Source organism: Bos javanicus, chromosome 15 (genome assembly GCF_032452875.1).
Source record: "Bos javanicus breed banteng chromosome 15, ARS-OSU_banteng_1.0, whole genome shotgun sequence".
NCBI lineage: Eukaryota > Metazoa > Chordata > Mammalia > Artiodactyla > Bovidae > Bos > Bos javanicus.
Genome location: NC_083882.1, coordinates 81,089,670 through 81,103,911, shown reverse-complemented (window position 1 = coordinate 81,103,911; position 14,242 = coordinate 81,089,670). Strand labels below are relative to the sequence as shown.

At 52.0% G+C, this 14,242-nt stretch overlaps 1 protein-coding gene across 5 annotated transcripts; it reads left to right on the top strand.

The window, feature by feature from the left end:
• Positions 1-5,322: 5,322 nt before the first annotated feature.
• On the top strand, positions 5,323-13,931 carry LOC133227100 (proteoglycan 3-like). 5 transcript variants are annotated; one of them, XM_061381523.1, is made up of 7 exons: positions 5,323-5,582; positions 8,776-8,967; positions 10,286-10,422; positions 10,859-11,151; positions 11,633-11,764; positions 12,894-13,005; positions 13,768-13,931. In XM_061381523.1, exons 3-7 carry the CDS (start codon positions 10,362-10,364, stop codon positions 13,824-13,826), a joined length of 657 nt encoding a protein of 218 aa, XP_061237507.1. In that variant the 5' UTR covers positions 5,323-5,582; positions 8,776-8,967; positions 10,286-10,361; the 3' UTR covers positions 13,827-13,931. The 5 variants fall into 5 exon arrangements, with proteins under 5 accessions (XP_061237507.1, XP_061237504.1, XP_061237508.1 ...); XM_061381520.1 differs by having other exon boundaries at positions 5,323-8,521; XM_061381524.1 differs by lacking the exon at positions 8,776-8,967.
• The last annotated feature ends 311 nt before the right edge of the window (positions 13,932-14,242 follow it).

The window sequence follows — 14,242 nt, the reverse complement described above, 5'->3', positions numbered from 1 at the left end:
GTTGACCCACGGGCATGGCTTAGTTTCACTGAGTTAGACAAGGCAGTGATTTTGGAGCCCCCCCAAATAAAGTCTGTCACTGTTTCCCCATCTATTTGCCATGACGTGATGGGACCAGATGCCATGATCTTCATTTTCTGAATGTTGAGCTTTAAGCCAACTTTTTCACTCTCCTCTTTCACTTTCATCAAGAGGCTATTTAGTTCTTCTTCACTTTCTGCCATAAAGGTGGTGTCAACTCATATCTGAGATTATTGATATTTCTCCCGGCAATCTTGATTCCAGCTTGTGTTTCTTCCAGCCCAGCGTTTCTCGTGATGTACTCTGCATATAAGCTAAGTAAGCAGGGTGACAATATACAGCCTTGACGCACTCCTTTTCCTATTTGGAACACGTCTGTTGTTCCATGTCCAGTTCTAACTGTTGCTTCCTGACCTGCATACAGATTTCTCAAGAGGCAGGTCAGGTGGGTTGGTATTCCCATCTCTTGAAGAATCTTCCACAGTTTGTTGTGACCCACACAGTCAAAGGCTTTGGCATAGTTAATAAAGCAGAAGTAGATGTTTTTCTGGAACTCTCTTGCTTTTTTGATGATCCAGAGGATGTTGGCAATGTGATCTCTGGTTCCTCTGCCTTTTCTAGATCCAGCTTGAACATTTGGAAGTTTACGGTTCTTGGAGAATTTTGAGCATTACTTTACTAGCGTGTGATATGAGTGCAATTGTGCGGTAGTTTGAGCATTCTTTGGCATTGCCTTTCTTTGGGATTGGAATGAAAACTGACCTTTTCTGGTCCTGTGGCCCCTGCTGAGTTTTCCAAAATTGCTGGAATATTGAGTGAAGCACTTTCCCAGCATCATTTTTTAGGATTTTTAAGAGCTCAACTGGAATTCTATCACCTCCACTAGCTTTGTTCGTAGTGATGCTTCCTAAGGTCCACTTGACTTCACATTCCAGGATGTCTGGCTCTAGGTGAGTGATCATACTATCATCATTATCTGGGTCATGATGATCTTTTTTGTACAGTTCTTCTGTGTATTCTTGCCACCTCTTCTTAACATCTTCTGCCTCTGTTAGGTCCATACGGTTTCTGTCCTTTATCGAGCCCATCTTTGCATGAAATGTTTCCTCGGTATCTCCAATTTTCTTGAAGAGATCTCTAGTCTTTCCCATTCTGTTGTTTTCCTCTATTTCTTTGCACTGATCACTGAGGAAAGCCTTCTTAGCTCTAGTTGCTATTCACTGGAACTCTGCATTCAAATAAGTATATCTTTCCTTTTCTCCTTTGCTTTTCACTTCCCTTCTTTTCACAGCTATTTGTAAGGCCTCCTCAGACAGACATTTTGCCTTTTTGCATTTCTTTTTCTTGGAGATGGTCTTGATCCCTGTCTCCTGTACAATGTCACGAACCTCCGTCCATAGTTCTTCAGGCACTCTATTTATCAGATCCAATCCCTTGATTCTATTTCCCACTTCCACTGTATAATCGTTAGGGATTTGATTTAGGTCATACCTGAATGGTGTAGTGGTTTTCCCTACTTTCTTCAATTTAAATCTGAATTTGGCAAAAGGAGTTCATGAACTGAACCACAGTCAGCTCCCAGTCTTGTTTTTGCTGAGTGTACAGAGCTTCTCCATCTTTGGCTGCAAAGAACATAGTTTTTGGCAAAACTCTATTAGCCTTTGTCCTGCTTCATTCTGTACTCCAAGGCCAAATTTGCCTGTTACTCCAGGTGTTTCTTGACTTCTTACTTTTGCATTCCAGTCGCCTATAATGAAAACGACATGTGTTTTGGGTGTTAGTTCTAGAAGGTCTTGAAGGTGTTCATAGAACCATTCAACTTCAGCTTCTTCAGCATTAGTTATCGGGACATAGACTTGGATTACCGTGATATTGAATGGTTTGACTTGGAAAGGAACAGAGATCATTCTGTCGTTTTTGAGATTGCATCCAAGTACTGCATTTGGGACTCTTTTGTTGACTATGATGGCTACTCCATTTCTTCTAATGGATTCTCGCCCACAGTAGTAGATATAATGGTCATCTGAGTAAATTCACCCATTCCAGTCCATTTTAGTTCACTGATTCCTAAAATGTCAATGTTCACTCTTGCCATCTTCTGTTTGACCACTTCCAATTTGCCTTGATTCATGGACCTAACATTCCAGGTTCCTATGCAATATTGCTCTTTATAGCATCAGACCTTCCTTCCATCAGCAGTCACATCTGCCACTGGTAGCACCTGCAAAGCACATGCCCAGTAATGGGGTGTCCTATGGAAACAATATGTGGGCCCCTTCCTCTCTCTCTAAGAAGGCCCCATGGACCCCACACTACAGTCTCCTTCAGAGTGATAACTTCTAGTCCTTTTTATGGAACACAGTAGGGTGGGGAGACATGATCTTTACAAGGCAGAAAGCTCTTGGGTGGGGCTAAGCAGAGAAGATCAGTGTCTGGAAGGAAAAGAAATCCGTTTCAGGAAAGCACTTTTATTGCTGGGGGTGGGAGGGCCCAGGTGGAGGCTGCCCAGATGATCCACCTCAGTAGAAAGAGTGGAACAGGAGGCTGAGCCTCAGTGAGTGACTGCAGGGTGTCCTGTGAAGACACAGCAGGAAGGGCTCTCAGCCTCTTGTTCCCCTGACTCAGCCCCAGGAGGGTCTTTCCCTCCCCACCCCACACCGAGGTGGAGATGAGTCTAGAGACCCAGGAGGCCCCTCTCCGGAGGTCTGGCTCTTCCTAGCCCCTCCCCTCTAGGCTTGCTGTCGGTCACCCCTCTCCCACCTCCCCTCAGGTGCCCAGGGTCACACATGTAGCCGCTGCCCCAGGGATGGCCGGCTGCCCGGGACGCAAATTCCAGGCACTGATGGCAAGCTAGTGAAGGGTATCCAGCGACCCCTGAGGAGGCGAGAGGGAAGGAGAGGGGCTGCGGCCTGGGAAGGGAAGCAGGTAGGCAGCGCTGGCCTGTCCGTGCCTGCTGCTGCTGCTGCCTGCCCGGCATCCCCCTTAAAGGGGGGCTGGACCATGCTGGACACCTGCTGGCCAGCTGAAATGCAGACCCATATCGATGGTCACCCTCACATTCTCTGTGTCCCAGGGACATATGCATCCCTCTGGCTCTAACAAGAGGAAGGCAGGCGTGGCCACCCCATCCTACGGATGAGGAGTCAGGCTTGTCTTCCTGCCCAGGTTGGACAGTCGGAGACCGAGCGGGACTTCCACACACATATCCTGATCCTAAATGTTTGGCAGGACTTCCCTGGTCCCGTCTCCCGTCTTCAAGTTGGACTCTCAACGCACTGTACTTGCATCTCCATGTCTGAGGGTATTTTCTCCCACAAACGGCTATTGCCTTAGTGTGCCTGGATAGTAACAAGCCCCTGGGAACAGTCCACAGCTCCCAGGAGTGAGTGTGTGAGAATTGCAGTCCTTTGCCCCCTCGAGTAGAATAATTCTGGGGCGTGTATTGGGCACCACTTCCCAGGGTTTCCCAGCAGGATCAACTTGCAGTTATCCACTGAGGAAGCTGGCTTTATCACACACAGTGTATTGGCTGACTTCTCTTCCCCGTGTGAACCCTCCTCTGAGTTCCAGCACCTCCCAAATACTCTACTTGCTCAAATTCTTTCAGGGTCTGTATCTGGGGACTTAGCATAAGTCAAACTGTTATTAAAATATGTACAACTCTGTGTGAGGTCTCAGAATATGATAAGACACAGCTTCAGGAACATAAGGATGATTGCCATACAAGCACCAAGTGAAATTTGCTCAGTTGTGTTCAACTATTTTCGAGCCTATGGACTGAAGCCTGCCAGGCTCTTCTGTCCATAGAATTCTCCAGGCAAGAATACTGGAGCGGGTTGTCATTCTTTCTCCAGGGAACACAAAAGAATCTGCTATTTGTTTCTGCTTATTGTGCATCTGTAAAGCACCCCAGCCGTTGTGAGTGCAGGCACGTGTGCTAAGGCACTTCCGTCATACCCAACTCTCTGTGACCCCATGGACTGCAGCTGGTCAGGCTCCTCCATCCATGGGATTCTCTAGGCAGGAATGCTGGTCTGGGTTGACGTGCGCTCCTCCAGGGGATCTTCCCAACCCAGTGATTGAACTCATGTCTCTTACGTCACCTGCCTTTTCAGGTGGCTTAGTTACCACTCGTGCTAACTGGGAAGCCCCTAGCTGTGGCAGGCACCTTCGAGGATGGCCTTGTGTGATCAGTAACTATTGTCTCTTTGACAGAACCAGGCTTAGAGAAGTGGTGACCTGGTTTGTGCCCCAGGCTGACCATCAGAATGTGACCCATGGAGGGATGCAAGGATCTCCAGAGTGTGGCCTTTCAGTCAGCAGGATTTCATGGCTGGAAGTGTTGGCTGCTTCCTGGACATGATCACATGGGATACACATGGAGGGGAGGCAGGAGACCGTGCACTACCTTTTAAAAGAGTCATTTGCGTGTGGCTGTGCTGGTCTTCATCACTGCGCGCAGGCTCTCTCTGGTTGCAACAGTGAGGACTACCCTCTAGTTGCAGCTCAGGGCTCAGTTGCCCCGCGACACCTGGCATCTTCCCAGACCAGGGACTGGACCAGTGTCCCTTGCCTTGCAAGGTGGACTCGTAACCACTGGACCATCAGGGAAGCCCCGAGTCCTCTACTCTTGTGTTCCCCTTGGGGCACAGGATTCCAACCTCGCTGGAGCCGAGGGAGTCCCAGTCCGAGGTGAGGAAGGAGGGCGTCCTGAACCCTCTGCTGGGGGTGCGGTGAGAAAGTAAGGCATCAATGCCGTGAAGCCCTTTTCTCCAGAATTGCTGAAATTCACAGAAGTATAGAAGGTCCAACGGTCTTAGAGGCAAAGGAAAAACCTCACTTAAAAATAATTTCATTTTTTATGTATTTGATTTGGCTGTGTTGGGTCTTCCTTGGAGCTCAAAGGCTTCTCTAGCTGTGGCCCTGAACTGTAGAACTCAGGCGCTCAGGAGCTGTGTCTCACAGGCTCTGTTCGTGGCAGCAAGTGGGATCTAATTCCCTGACCAGGGATGGAACCCCGGCCCCTGATTTGGGAGCTTGGAGTCTCAGCCAATGGATCACCAGGGAAGTCCCACCCCAAGGCCTTAAGCAAATCAAGAACCTTAATGTTTTGAGTGTGGCCCCGATAGGAGAGGCTACTTACGCAAGTTTGCAGAGTGAGGTAAAAAATTAAGAAATCAAACCAAGGTCCACTGTACCTGCTGTTGTCTAGATTTCCATGACGGCGGTTTTCCGACACAACTTACGGGTTCAGCCCTGTGCTGGAGCAGAGCTTTCGCTCCTGTCCTCAGGGACTTTGTGTTCTGCTGTGGGGAGGCGTTGCTTCTCTTTGTTCCAGAATTAATCATAAAGAGCAACAAAGTCCCTCGTTTATGAAGCATTAAATATGTGCTGGGCTCTGACTTTGTGCTCAGGGAGACTTCATCTCGTTCCTCACAAATCTCTTCTGTTGGCGGTGTGTTAGAGGCAGAGGTGTGACTTCTATCTCTGGGGGTTAAATCAACAAGGAGGCATTTGGGCTCCTGGAAAGATCCTGTGTCTTGACGTGGCTCCATCACAGGGTGAGTCTCCTCTGGGACAATTCCCCGCGCAGTCTACGATACAGTGCAGGCGACAGGCCGCATCTTACGCATCCTTAGATACATTTTAAATACAGTAGGAGCGCTGGCCTGATATCCCCACATGTGGGCTTCCTGTCACCCTCCCCTGCAAAACGACGCTAACTAAGCTCTGGGCAGTTCAGCTGGTGTCTTTACAGCAGAGTCCCTGGAGTTCCTTACATCATCCTGAACACAGAGCGGGCCCTCAGCTGCCGCGAGCTGAGTGTGAGGAACTCCACCCGTGGCAAAGGTCATGAGGAAGAAGGCTCAGCATACACAAAGGCGGGATCGAGCCTCAGGAGTCCCCCTGGAAATTCTCAAGCACCCACCCCCAAAACCAGAGTCTGCCTACTTTACTGCTTTGTGCTCTCACCTACACCTCTGACTTTACAGGGGGCTGTCCCCCACCACCTCTCTCTGAAAAAGAGTTAACTTACAGCTCCAGTTGGTAATGTTCCTGGGCGTGACAAGAGTGTTTCAACCTACAGACTCCTTTGGAAGTCCTCTAGCCTGCCTGAACAGGTTCTTCCGGCCACATTTGATTGTTCACAGCCTCCCAACCATGAGAGGCATGAGATGTTCTAAACTATCTAAATACAGATTCCTTTGAGCAGTTAAAAGATTGATTAGAAATTGTATTGGTGAAGGGTTTTTCACTTGTTGGGCCAATGTTTGCTGCTAAGTTTCCATATGCCTTACCTACTGTGTCCCTGGGAGTGTATTGATTAATATAATTGGTGCATAGGAATGTAAGGAGGAGCTTTAATGTTTGTAACCTTGGACCCTTGAGTTAATTCTCTTCTTGTTATAGCCCAACACACCTTTGCCCTATAGGAATGCAACTTTATCTAATGCTTTCGGAGGGTGGCGCCTGACTTTAGAATAATCACCTTTTGAGAAAAATAAGTTTTCTGAAGAAAGGGTCATAAAATGTTAACAGGCCTCCTGGCCAGAAGATGATGTAAATCACCTAAACTTTTGCATATGACAAGTTTGAAAGCCTGGCTTCGATTAAGATCAAGGACTGCTGTCCTTGCATGACTCTACCCCTTCCCCCATTATCCTCTATGTACAACTTAAGGTATAAAAACTACTTTGGAATATAAAGTGCGGGCCTTGTTCACCGAAGCTTGGTCTCCCCATGTCGTTCTTTCTCTCGCCTTCTGGCTGAATTCCCATCTGGACCGTGGAGGCTCGTCAAGCCTACTAATTGTGCCTGGGCTTCCAAGATCTGACCGGGGAGGCCTTAGTGTCTCCTCTCCTTCGGGAGAACGGGAGGACGCCTGCGGCCTATGTAGGTGATGAAATTCCTTGTCTTGGAACTTTATTAGCTTTCCATGTAAACCAAGTTATTCAGCCTCTTTTCTCCGCTGAATTTTCCTACTGAGCCTTCCTTATTCTATTACTCTTCATATCTCTAATTAATATTTAATTAAAGCTATTGTATCCAGTTCGCTGACCCCGTCCCTGCTTCGAATTCCCTGGATCCATTGGGGCTGGACCCCAGCACTCAGCCAACTCTCGGTGTGTAGTAGTTGACCAGGGGGACAGTTGGGTCCTGGTTTCCTTACAAAGGCTACCCCGAGCCCACATGCCTGGCACTGTCCTCAGAGCGTTACTGGAGCGGATCTCGTTAGAGGTAGGCGCTGTCATCAGCCTTGGTTTGTGGATGGGAATATTGAGACCCGAGTGGCTGACTCTGGAGTGGCGATTGCATTTTACAACACAGCACACTGCCCTCTGCGAGACGTGGGGCTGACGGACCTCACACAAGGGGCAGAGCTGAAACCCCTACGAACAGAGATGCCGCGGTAAGCTCCAGAGGTGGGGTTTCACGGATGCTGAAAAGGTAGGCGCCATTACCTAATGGGTAACAGTTGAGCAAATCAAAGACAGCAAGGTCATGGGAGTCACTCACTAGGCTCAGACATGCGTCTTCGACCTCGCCATGTGGCCTTGGGCAAGTCACTTCCCCTCTCTGATGGATCTGTCGACTAGAACGGCGGTGCCTAAGGCCCTCAGGTGAACGGAAAGACTAAGAGGGTAGGATAAGGATACAAAAGCCTTACTGAAGCACAGCGTTGGGATGGTGTGGAGCTCCAGAAATGTTATGTCCAGACTTCCAGCCCCATGGTTAAGACTCTGAGCTTCCCCTGCAGGGCGTGTGGGACCGATCCTTGGTTGGGGAAGTAAGACTCTGCCTGCCTCGTGGCAAGGCCTAGAGAGCTGTTTCCAGTTTCACACTGGGCCACATCATCATGATGTCGAGGGGGCCCCTGAAGTCACTGGGATGTCTTCGCCCAGGGTCAGCCTAGGGGAGAGGCCGGCGAGAGGGATGGGATTCCAGGGACAGGAGGCCAAGGGTAGGCAGGCGGATAAGGAGCCGGAAGGCCTGTCTCTGACTTGTCGTGTGGTCTTGGGCAACTTATTTCAGCTCTCTGAGAGGCTGTTTCCTAATGTGTGAAACAGGGACGTTTACATGAAACAGCGCTTGAAAAGCATATCATGGCGTTGGTTTGCAACACCAGCCGATGTTATTGGTCATCCCAGCTGCTGTGTGGAATGGTGTCCCTGGCCTGGGCCCAGGACTGGCAGAATAATGGAGGGGTGCCTAGGCCTCCACTCCTCCTCCAAGGGAAGTCTCCAGCTTGAAATCTGAAGACCAGGTTTTCCCTCTCTGGAATTGACCAATTCCCCCCAAGCCCCAAGTCAGGTAGATAAGCTGAGGGTCAGGTCCGTTGGCCCCGGGAGATAACGGCTGAGACCGTTACTCTGTAATCAGCCCAGAAGTGGCCTCTCAGACACTTCTTCATTTGCAGGGCCCCGGGGAGAGCAGAGGCCAGGCAAGAAAGCCTAGGTGACCTGTCACTGGTGCCCTGAGCGCTGGGCTGGAATCCAAGGTACAAAAATACTGCCCAGCTAGGCTACCCCAGAGTGGAGGCAACACCCTGACAGGTCCATGGGCTCTGGGCCATGATGTCCGGCAAAATCAAGCCTCAGCCCTTGCTGGCCTCTCCTTGGATTGCAGTGAATGTGGCTGGAACTTGACTGATGAATACTTGACGTTTGTTCATCACGGTACTTTCGCAGTGATTCTGACTTTTAAGAAAGATTGCATGAAATGTTTACTTATCTTGACTACTGAATTATTTAGTGTCCCCTTGAACTCTGCAACTGAGCTGAGTGCCTCATTTGCTGCCTCTTGTGCCGACCGTGGGGGCTGGTGGATTGGAAGGGAAGCGTGGCCCACAGAGAATGGGAAGACTCAGTACGAAGGTCTCCACTCCAGCTGTTGCTTCCTTATGAGAAGATCTGCCTCTAGGCTGGACAACAAGGCCTGAACTAGGTCAGTGAACTTGAGAGAGGCAGTTTTGCTTTCTTGAGGACATTTGGAAATGTGTGGAGATGTATCAGAGTGACTTAACGGTGCTGAACTTTCTACAAAACATAGGAGAACCCCTCCACCGACCCCCATCAAAGAATGATTTGACTCCCAACAATAATTGTGCAAAGGCTGAGAGCCTTGATCGAGAGCCACGGTATAAAGGAAAGAGCATGCGTTTTTCATCTTAAAGATGAGAAAGAGATGGAGAGAGAGGAGAGGGAGAAACAGGAAGAGAGTGAAGAAGGGAAAGAGGGGGAGAGACAGACACAGAGAGGGAGAGAAGGTTTTGAGCCTCAAAGGCTTAGTAATCCCAGCTCCCCCACTTCCCACACAACCTTGGCAAGTCCCCTGCCCTCTCTGAATCTCACTCTTCACATCAGTGAAGTTGGGCTGATCGCACGTCCTCGTGGGACCGAGGTGAGGAAGGTGAGGATCCAGGGATGTGACACACAGGAAGCGTGCACACACGGCCTAACAAGAGCTCAGGAGGGCCGAGCCTCCCTTACCTCCCCCTCCTCCCCCTGGTCTCCCTGCCCCCGGATCCTCCATGGCATTTGCTGGAAAACTGACCCAGGGAAGGCTGCTTCTGGGACTGAGGAGGATTGTACAGACCTGCACCCTTTAGGGGCACTGATAAAAATTCAGTCTGGACAGTAGTCACGGGGGCTTCTGGAGCCTACTAGGGTGTTGGGACATCTATGGCCAAACAGGAGGCAGGTCCCTGACGTCCCAACAGAGTGCAGGGCCCAAGGGTGGGAGGACTGAGACAACCTCTTATCAGCCCCACTGACCAACCCCCGAGCCTGGGGCAATCCTCCTGGCCTCTTCCCACTTCCCCAAACCCTGGTATAAGGGCAGCTTCTGTGTGCCAACAGCCAGAGGCTGAGAGCAGAGGCTTCAGACTCTCAGGAGGTAAGACTCCCTCGGCTTCCCCGGGAGGACAGGTCCAGGGCTGGGAAGAACCCAGGCTCTGTATGGGAACCAGCAGGGACTCCGGTCCTGTGCACCTTAATGACCCCTGTCCTCCCCCTTCTTCCCCAGTGTGTCTGACTCTGGCCCTGAAGGTGAGCACGCTTGTTCTTGCAGGAATGCTGGTCTGAGCTGAGCTCTGTCCCAGGGAGCAGTGATGTTCTCTCAGGAAAAGGGACTTGGGCTGACAACCCCCTGTTCTTCCCCTGATCCTCCAGCTCGGGGTCTGTTCGCTGGGAGACAAGGAAGCTCTCTACTTTGCCCTTTAATCTACCAGTTGAGCAGACCCTGCCTCTCCACTGTGTTCCAGGGGCCGTGCAGACACAAGGGAAGACCTCAGGAGGGATCGTGGAGCTGTGTGTCTGTCATAAGACGACTGTAGGAACATGAAAGGCTGCCTGCTCCTGCTCCTTCTGCTGCTGGGGACAGGTTCTGCTCTCTATCTGGGTGAGTGCTCCCCTTCCCTTCTCATCCATCTTCCGCTCATCTTTCTTGCATCATTTTTTGTTCTGGTAGGTCCAGGGCCACAGCCCACTGTTCAGTTGCCCCAGCCCCTCTCTAGTTAGATTTCTCCTGGACCCAGAGCTGTGACCTGAACATTCCCCCAGGGCTCCTTTCCAAGGAAAAACACCCCTCTGTGAAGATGAGGGCTTCTCACATCTCTCACTCCCAAATTACCCACACGTGGTGTCAGCTGGGATCAGGTTCTCATGCAACTGTGTGTGTGATGCAAGAATTCTGGCTCATCCAACCCCCAAGGGATCCTTCCCGTCTTTGGTTCCAGATGGCGTCCGTAGTAAGACTGGGTGGAGCTATCAGAGCTGTCCGTGGTCCTGGAGGAAGGTGGTACCTGGTCTGATGCTGGGGTATTTCTTTTTTCCAGAGAAGGATGTCCCCCATCTGGGTGATCTGGAGACACAGGCAGACCTGAGCCAGGACTCTGAAGGCTCAGGGGGGCAGGAAGGAGAGCTGGCCCTGAGTGGTGAGGTGCTTGAGTCGGGAAGAGAGGAAGCCGAGGACACCCACGATGATGAGGGGGCCTCAGACCCAGATGACTTAGATGAGGACGTGCAGTGCCCCAAGGAAGAGGAGACAGTGCAACTTCTGGGCAGTCCTGAGTGCAAGACCTGCCGCTACAGGCTGGTGGGGACCCCAAGGCGGTTTAGGAAAGCTCAGGTATATGGCAGCGAGGCTGCTACGGGGGACCTGGGATGGAGAGACGGGATTGGATTCAATGTTCTGTTTCTTGTTATTTAGACTAGTGGTTCTCTTAGCCTAATATGCATCAGAAAAGAAAGTGAAAGAAAGAAAGTAAAGTTGCTCAGTTGTGTCCGACATTTGCGACCCGATGGACTGTAGCCAACCAGGGTCTTCTGTGCATGGAATTTTCCAGGCAAGAGTACTGGAGTGGGTTGCCATTTCCTTCTGCAGGGGATCTTCCCAACCCAGGAATCAAACCCAAGTCTCCCGCATTGTAGGCGGATTGTTTACCAGCTGAGCCACCAGGGAAGCCCAAAGAAAGGCACAAGAGATGGGATTCAGGGGGAGCAGTAGATACCTGATTTCTGATTTGCAAATGGATGTGGGGTCTGTCCTGGAGACTCAGGAACTTAACATGAAAACAGTGAATTTTCTCTCCCGCCTGTTCTCTCTGCAGAGAGTCTGCAGGAAGTGCTACCGAGGCAACCTCGCCTCCATCCACAACTTTAATGTCAACCTTATCATCCATCGCTTGAGCACAACGACCAACTACGGACAGGTCTGGATCGGAGGCTTCATCAGAGGTCGGGTAAGTGAGGGGCCCGTGTCCAGGGAGAGGAAGCTCTTTCTTTCTGTCCTTTATAAAAAGGTTGGTTTAATACTGGGAAGTCAATCCCCTATCTTTTAAAAGCCTTTTTCTTGTATTCATATTTGCCCACACACGGGCTTTCTCTAGGTGTGGTTGGGGCACCCTCTGGCTGTGGGGCATGGGTTTCTTATTGAGGTGGCTTTGCTTGTTGGGGCGCACAGAATCGAGAGCCCCACTCAGCAGTGGGAGCGCGAGTGGGTGCTCTGCGGCACGTGGGGTCTTCCAGAACCAGGGATCGAACCCACGGCCCCTGCAAGGGCAGGCAGCTTCTTCACCACTGGACCACCAGGGAAGGCCCGGGGCTCGGGCGTTTCTGAGTGCCTCAAGGCACCACCTGCCCCACCGAGCCTCATCCTGGCCCCAGAAGCCGGCTTGTGCTGACGTAGGAGACGTGATGACTGAGCGCTTCTCCTCTTCACCCGTGTTCAGTGGCTTCACGCTTGCAGCTTGAAATCTGCCCTGGTGGGTGCGTTTGCACAGAGAAATGGACAGTTATCATAAACAGGGTTCTTTCTTTCGTCTGCCTCACACTCTCCACCAGAGCTGGCTGTGAAATGTCTACCAGTCTGTCACTGGAGTCAGGAGACAAGAGTTCACACCCAGCTTGGTCCCTTAGTGGCTGAATGCCTGCCTCCGTATTTCGGTGTCCTCATCTCTGAGGGGGTCCTTCTCTCAGAGTGACCCTGGGGGCTGTGCCTGAGTAAGTGCTCTCAGCTGTGGTCCCGGGACCAGAGTATCAGCATCACCCGGTAGCTTGTTGAAATACAGGATCCTGGGCCGCACCCCAGACGTCCTGGATCAGAATCCACATTTCCACCAGATCGCCAGGAGATATGTCTGCTCAGTGAAGTTTGAGAAGCCTGCTCTGCGTGAGAGCTGGAAGCGATGTTTTCTCTTCCGTGTCATTACCTGTAAACCGTTGGGGGTGGGTCTGTACGGTGGGGTCCTATCCAGGTGACACAGTGAGAGGAGATTATAGACGTCCAGGAGGGATGCTCAGGGGACTTAGGAGCCCCAGCACCTGTCTTCCTGGACCTCCGCCCTCTGACCCAGCCTCTCTCTTCTGTAGTTACGGTGCAGGAGATTTTTCTGGACTGATGGGAGTTACTGGAATTTTGCATTCTGGGCTGCAGGACAACCTAGGTTTGGGAGAGGCCGTTGTGTGGCCCTGTGCACCAGAGGTGAGGGGGCCAGGCGCCTGGGCAAGGTGGTGGTGGGGGGGTGGACCCACACACACGCCCCTGTGAGCTGCACAGACACGCCTCCCCTCACACAGCCTCCCCCACTGGAGAACCCCGCCCTGTGTGTGAGCAGGGCTGAGGTGCAGGGATCTTCAGAGCCACAGTGAGGGGTCCTGGACGGGCTGGGGGCTCTGTGTCCTCCAGACTCAGCGAGGCTCCCTCCCTTCCTCTGATGGGTCGGTGGCAAGGAGAGAGTGTGGGACAAACAGGAGGGGCACTCGATAATGCGAAGTGTGGCCGAGGGACACGGGAAAGATGTGGGAACTAGGGCCAGCTGACAGATGATTCCCCAGCTCCCAACAGCACGGCTGCCCGACGTGCGGGAGTTTAGAACAGGGGCGAAGACCACACGGGCTGCAGTCAGATGGCCGAGGTCCACATCTGGCTCCATTCACTGCTTGTCTGCTGAGATCAGGGCAGGTTATCACTCCCCCGAGCCTCAGTTTTCCCATCTGTGAAGTGGGAGTGCTGGCAGCCCTGATCTCCTGGCATCACTGTGAGGATGGAAGGACAGTCCTTAGGAAGCCCTTAGCACACTGTCTCTGCAAGAGAAGAGATCAGTGATCGTGGCTAGCTGGGACATGGGGAGACACACGGCCCTCGGCTTGGCCGGCAAAGGTCAGCTGAGAGGTGCCTGGCCGGGCACTGGGGGACACAGGCCACACTCAGGTGGACTGACAGCACTGTGCTCTCTGCCTGCAGGGGGTCACTGGCGACGAGCTTCATGCAAAAGGCGGCTGCCCTTCGTCTGCTCCTACTAAGCTGGAGGTGGGAGACCCTGCCCCCCACCCCCTTGCCTGCCCGCTTCACCCTCGGCCCTCTTGCCCCGAAGCCTCCCCGGTTCATAAAGCCACGTTCTCACAGCATCTCCTGACTGTTGTCTCTTTGCTGCGCACTTTGGAGGAGTCCTCTGGTTGGAGAATCCTGGAAGCCCTTGTTCTGGCTTTGCGGGCAGGGCAGGGGGACTTTGAGAAGTAACAGCTGGAGCGGGACTCCTGCCGGCGGGGTGGGAGCGGGTGGCACTGGGGGGTTTCTCTGCAGTGGCCCCTGGTGGCAGCAGCGACTGGGCGGGGGTCCTGCTCCTGAAGGCCCCCCCAGGGTCTGGGGGAGGATGCCCCTGTTGAGGAGCCCTATTTGTTTGGATTCAATAAGGCCTGTGGTTTAGGGGCAGAGTGGC